The 6,126-nt window shown below is 47.0% G+C and overlaps 1 protein-coding gene across 1 annotated transcript; it reads right to left on the reverse strand.

The window, feature by feature from the left end:
* Positions 1-2,498: 2,498 nt before the first annotated feature.
* Positions 2,499-4,695, reverse strand: THAP9 (THAP domain containing 9). Its single transcript, XM_010132920.1, is given in 4 exon segments — positions 2,499-2,815; positions 2,818-3,304; positions 3,512-3,617; positions 4,676-4,695. Coding segments are annotated over 4 exon segments (930 nt in total).
* Between the last annotated feature and the right edge of the window lie 1,431 nt (positions 4,696-6,126).

Here is a 6,126-nt window from a genome sequence, read left to right on the forward strand (position 1 = left end):
TTCTAAAGGGTCAAGATAAAGTACAGGGAGGGCTTACATACCAATTATGGTCATGGGCAATAAACAAACCTGACTTGGGGAAACAAAATCAATTTAATTTAAACAACAAAACCACTACCCATTCACCAGCTGAAGTAGAACAGCAAGAAAAAACAACAGGATCTTCCATCCATCTTTCCCCTCACCCCTCCCTTCTTCCTGGGCCCAGGTTTGCTACCTCTTCCCACTGACTTGGCACAGGGGGGTTGCAGAGCAGGGGGTCGGTCATGGTCAGTCCCAGTTTGCTCCATGCTGCTTCTGCCATTCGCTTTTCTTCAGGAGAAACACTCCCCACAGTTCTACCTTGTGGAAACATGGCATCCCTCCCTCAGGAGAGTCCTCCATGAACTTCTCCAGCTAAGAGTGGAGGTCTTCTGGCAGCAGTTCTCTCAGCACAAATCTTCCTCAGAGTCACAGCCTGTTTCAGGATCAACTCCCTGCTCTAGCGTGGGCTTCTCCACAGGCTGCAAGCCAACCTTTTCTTTACCTGTGACCTTTGAGAACTGCAATAATTCAGCCTGACATCTTGTCACAGGCCAAAGGGAAAAGAGCTGCTCTGGTGTGTCTCTCCGACCTCTTCCTCACTAACCTGAGTGGCTGCATGGTTGTCTCTCTCTCTCCTACCCCCTCCAAAACAAAAGAGAGCTCACAAAGTCAAGGCTGTCACCAAACTCGTTTCCCCTCTTAAATATGTTTATTTGGAGAGGTGCTGATTGGCTCAGCCTTGGCCAAAGGCAGGACCAAATTGGAGCTGGGAGAGTTTTTTGTGAAGCTTCTTAGAGGGACTGCACCCACAGCCCCATCCCCTGCTACTAAAACCAAACACAGCCTAATGGGGCCATGTAATGGATCCTGAAATACTTGCTCTGCAGCACAGCCAGGTGGTGCCTGCTCCTGCCCAGAGACAGAATATCAGTGCTCCTGAGTGCTGCTGGGCATAACAGCCTGGACACAGACTCAGCTTTGCCCTCTCACCTTCATGACAATAGCCTCTCTGCTTAGTATCCACCACCTCACTTGTAAAATATGGGGCTTTAGAGGTGTAGTTTGATATTGTAGTCCCCCCTCCAGGGGATCTAGACTTCACGGCTTATTTAGCTGTTTGATGAGACATGTAGGAATGGGGGTTAGAGCTTTCGTACAACCTGAATGTCATTTTCTTTTCATACTTTTATTTTCCTTTGTAAGAAGAAGCTCTGCAATCCTTGCTTCCAGCTTTTTTAAAGCAGATCTGCTTTGGTAAAATCAAATTGCCAGCACATGTGATCCTTCCTGTGTGGAAGATGGATCAGTTTTCTTCTAGCAAGAGCACTTGCAGCCGTAAAGCCACCCAGCACCTCCAGGGAGACTGGGCAGTGTCTCCTGCCACTTTCCCAGGCATCTTGAGCAACCACTGCTGATCTTGACCTGCCACACAAGAGACTTGGCTCATGAAATACTGTGGGTGCTTTGCAGGACTGTTACACGAAACACAGGATCAGATGAACTTCCTTGCTTTGCTCAGCCAGACTCTGATCAGATGGTTTGCAGAGGCCCAACACATCACTGCACCAGTTTTGTGGGCCAAATCATGGGAGATACCACATCATTTCCTCATGTGTGTTGCCAAGATGTGGACGTTACTGAGCCTCGGTAGGGGACAGCCATCCTTGGAACAGCAGTGACCCTGCCTGGGTTTGGTCTGACTGACAGCTACACCGCGGTGATGGGAGCAGGTGTTTTGCCTTCAGTCTCTTCAATCCGTGCCTTCCACAGTGGTATTTCAAGTTCAGGTGATTGACTTGGTTTGTTTGATGTTTAGCATTGTGTTATTTCCTTTACTAAGATTGTATAGTGATTGTTGACGCATAACTCCCCATCAAAAAAAATGGTTTGTGAGGGTGGGGTGCCTTTCTCCCAGAAGCTCCTGGAAGACTTTCTGTTCTAGAGACAAATGCCATAGCCTGGTGGTTTTGTTGCTGTTTCCTACTTTGCCATGCTGTTTTAGGACTTGTTCTGAAATGCTTGTTACGTGGCACACGCTTGCTGAGGGCAGAGTCACTCCACCTAACTTTTTTATGCAGAGCACTGACCCACATCTTAGCCTGCTCTCATCTGACTTAAAAAGGGAAGCAAGACAAGCCTCACACAGCAAGTCAGAGGCTAATTGCTCAGCAACGAAATCTGCAGTGCAGGTGACAGTGCGTGCAGCGATAGGTCTGTCAGTGCATAGCCATGCCAAAGAAGGCTTGCACAGTAGGGATACTCTGTTGCCAGTGTCCTCCCAGAGGCTGGGTTATACAGAGCATGAATGCTGCCACGGTCCGATCTCTTGTACGAGACAAGGATAAGTCCAAGGAGCTTATATTGCCGGCGCCATTGCTGTGTGGTGAGCCTGGTGCCAGGCTGCAGCTGGCCAGCAGTTTGTGATAAGCAGCCTGGAACACAGTGCAGGTGGGGCTCCTGCTGCTGCCACAAGCTTAATGGAGCACCCTGAGAAACAGTTGCAGTGGGTCAAGGCTGAAGGCATAGGTCAGGAGGTGGTGTGAAGGAGTGTCTTTTGAATACACGTAGTTGGTGTAAAGCCACTTGAGGCTTTTGGCATTGAGCAAGAAACTCAGAAATCCTAGTTTGCGTTTGCTCTTGATAATGTATCTCCCCATAGAGTCTGTTAAGGTGAGGAAGAAGCTATTGGCTTCATTAAAGAGGTGGCTTATTTTGGAGTAATTTCCAGCTAGTAAAGGCCCTTTCAGTCCCCTTCTGTAGGGACTTCTGCCATGAAATACGTCACACAACTCATCAAACGCACAGACTTGACAGTACCACTGCAGTTCTGGAATAAGGCAAGGCCCAGTTTCTGGAGGTGTTCCAGTGCGTCAGCAACAGCCTCGCTGAACAATAGGGTAGCAAGGTTGACCCTCAGGTGGTAACTCTCATTACTCCCAGGTCCACCTGACTTGGAACTGCATGGCTTCAATACCCTCTGCTCCTGCAAAGCTGCCAGCTCCACAACATGCTGCCACTGCGTGCTGTCACTGAGCCGCTCTATTTTCCAGAAGCACTGCAGAGCATTCCTTATCAGCTGGAGTGCATGGCAAATGTCAAAGAAGTACGTGATGCTGCGAGCAGAGCCAGGAGGATGCTGGAAAATGCAATGAATTCTTTCAGGATCTATCCTGATCCCCAGCACTCTTGCGGTCTCAGTGCCTCGAGCAGTGGTGCCTGATGTCACAGCCAGCACTATGATGCTAATGTTGTTCAGCTTACTGATGGTCTGACAAAGCAGCTGAGCAAGTAGCCAGTCATGCTGTTCACGAAGTAGCCAAGTGGAGCTGTCCAAGGACTTGAAATGCCAGCTGCCATGACGATTATGGCTTCTGAGGCCAACGGAGCTTCATCAGCATCAATGATGCCTACTCCCAAGTCAACAAAGCCTGTCAGGTGCTGCATCTGTGTCCCACTCCTGCTGCTTCTGCAAGGACATGTCTTGTACTATCAGGGTACAGTAGCGGTATGCCTGTTCCCCTCTCTTGATCTTCTCCTGAAGACGGAGGAAAATGTTGCTGAAGCCTGCAGCAGCCTCATTATTAGACAGCCAACTGAAAAAAAGGGAGGATGCAATTAGGAGAAGCTGTTCTAAGAAAACTGAAGTATCAGTCAGCACCTTTCACCACTTAGGACGTGGTTAGCCACATCCAGAGCTGTAGAGCAGACTAAGACAGAGTATAAAGTAAGCAGACCTGCCTTTCTTAATGCATAGTCTTGAGTTTCTTTTCTCACACCCTAGTGATAGGAAGCCAAGCAAAAATACTGACCATGGATGGAAGCAACAAACCAGCTTTCTGCCTCTCTAGTGTATCAGGACAACAGGAAAAACAAATTAAACCAACACAGAAGTGCAAATCAGGCTATGCAGAGGGCCAGGAACACCAGGCTGCTGTCCTTTCAAACTGGCTTTCTCCACGCTATACGTTCTAATACAGTTTGAAAGGTGTGAAAGCCTCAGCAGCCCACGTGGAATGCTACTCTCCTCAATACACCCTCCACTATCTCTCGGCACCCCTTTGAGCAGATTTTTTTAGAGCAAGCTGTATGAAACCCCCATAGGCTGGCATGCACAATGTGTGTACCTGTTGGGCATCCTCAAACTGCACTACAGGAGTCTGAGACTTAAAACCTGTAGGGGGGGAGTTTCTTCAGCTTTTGTTTTGTGTGCTGGTGTAACTCCACTTCTTTTAATGGGTCTGATAGCACTTCAGGTATTAAGATCTGAGCCTACATAACTACTCGCAATGGGTTACAAAACTGAGCCATATGATACGGTAATATCTCCCTTCTATAACTTTGAAAAATACACTTGTCAAGATTAACCAACTTCCCAGAGTCTTTGTGGGGCAAGTTGAGACAAACCAAAGCTCTACTCTAAGTGCTTTATGTAGTCCTTCACTTTTTCATGCTCCCTTCTTGATTTTCCCTTTTCCAGGAAACAGTCCCAAAGATTTCTGTGTATTGTCCTACTGGTTTTGATTTCCTCTACAGACATTTATTCCTGCCCATCTCTCCTCTCAGTTCTGGCTGTTGGTGGAGTACTGCAGGTGTTTCCTTAACACTGCCTCTTGCTGGTGCTTGTTAGATGAACTTGCGATCTCACACCTACCTTTCCACTATTTGACTCATCCCTCCCCTCTCAAGTCTATACTGCACACATCACAGGGCAAGAGCATGTGCTAACGTGGTGAAGAACCGCTGCTTCTTTGTATTCCTGTTTCCTCCCCAGCGAACAGTAGAACACACTCCAGCAGCTGAGGCTTTGAAATGTAGCTTTTTTTCAGACCCATGCTTGTCTGGGAGTATTTAGCAAACTCCACACTTACTCTAAAATTCCTAATGTGAGGAGTGTGTTATTCTTATGCTGTTACCCATATGCATGAACACATACCAGCTCTCTGAAATGAGAGGTACCTTGCACTTGCTTCCCACTCTGCTTCTATTACTTAATCAAAGCAGGGAAAAACTATGACTGCTGGCTATTTTCAAGACAGACATGTTTTATCTATTTCTACGTGAGTACCCAGAAATACATTCAGAGTGAATGAATAAAAACTTGCTTTGTCAGGCTGTGAGGATGAGGGAGGGGAAAAATCTTCCGTAGATAATCATAAGCCTTAATATGGTAGAGGTGGAGAATACAAGCAAATTGCCTCATTTCTGTTGAGTATTCTGTCTCCAGCTGTCCAACTCACAAGGCAAATCTGCTTAAAAAAACCCAAGAGGTCAGCTTTAGTGAAGAAAAATATGAAGCTGATAACTTAACAGAGGGATACATAATACACATTGCAGAATACAAGGCAAAAGGACATCCTCTGAAGCCACCCAGTCCTGAAGCCTGGTGTGAAGTGCACAAACCAGCAGTACTACCACCAAGCCTCTCCTCTTCCTAGGGATGGGAGTGGCCAGGGAGCGTGTGCTCTACCACACTGAGGCCGAGTCCCTCAACACAGCTTTTCCTATCTAATGTCATCCCACAGTTTTGAGTAAAGACTGTGTCTTTCATGTGGGTGCTGCTTAAAAATTGACTAACAGGAGATAAGCCATGAATTTATGGTTGGCTGCAGTTGGAAATGGTTTCCTCAGGTTATATTATTAACGTTAACAGAATTTGCTTTTGGACAATGCAAAAGACAACGTTTTTCTAACTAAAATATACTCTATTCTTGAGTCATCCATCAGCTGAATGTTGTGCTCTGACCAGAGCACAGTAGCCAGCCTCAAGTAATTGAATTTTTCAGGGAGATTTTAATTTTTTGCAGGATTGGTTGTTGCTTTCCAGACCTACAAATTGCAAAGGCTTTGCGCTATAGCATTGGAGCTAGGAGTCTAACAGCTGGGATTACTGATACCATGTAGTCAAATAAATACATAAAACCAGAGCAAGGGAGTACGGATCCTGAAGCACTCTGCCTTAGGAAATGCACCCAGCAGTACCTGAAAACTGGGTCTGTAGCAAACTCACGGTTTCCTCAGGAAGCTGCTGCTTCTCTGCCAGCTGCCAGAGGAGGTTCGCCACCGTTCCAGGCCGCTGTGTGGGTGAGCATCTCCCAGCCGCAG

Source organism: Buceros rhinoceros, unplaced genomic scaffold (assembly GCF_000710305.1).
Source record: "Buceros rhinoceros silvestris isolate BGI_N320 unplaced genomic scaffold, ASM71030v1 scaffold16303, whole genome shotgun sequence".
NCBI lineage: Eukaryota > Metazoa > Chordata > Aves > Bucerotiformes > Bucerotidae > Buceros > Buceros rhinoceros.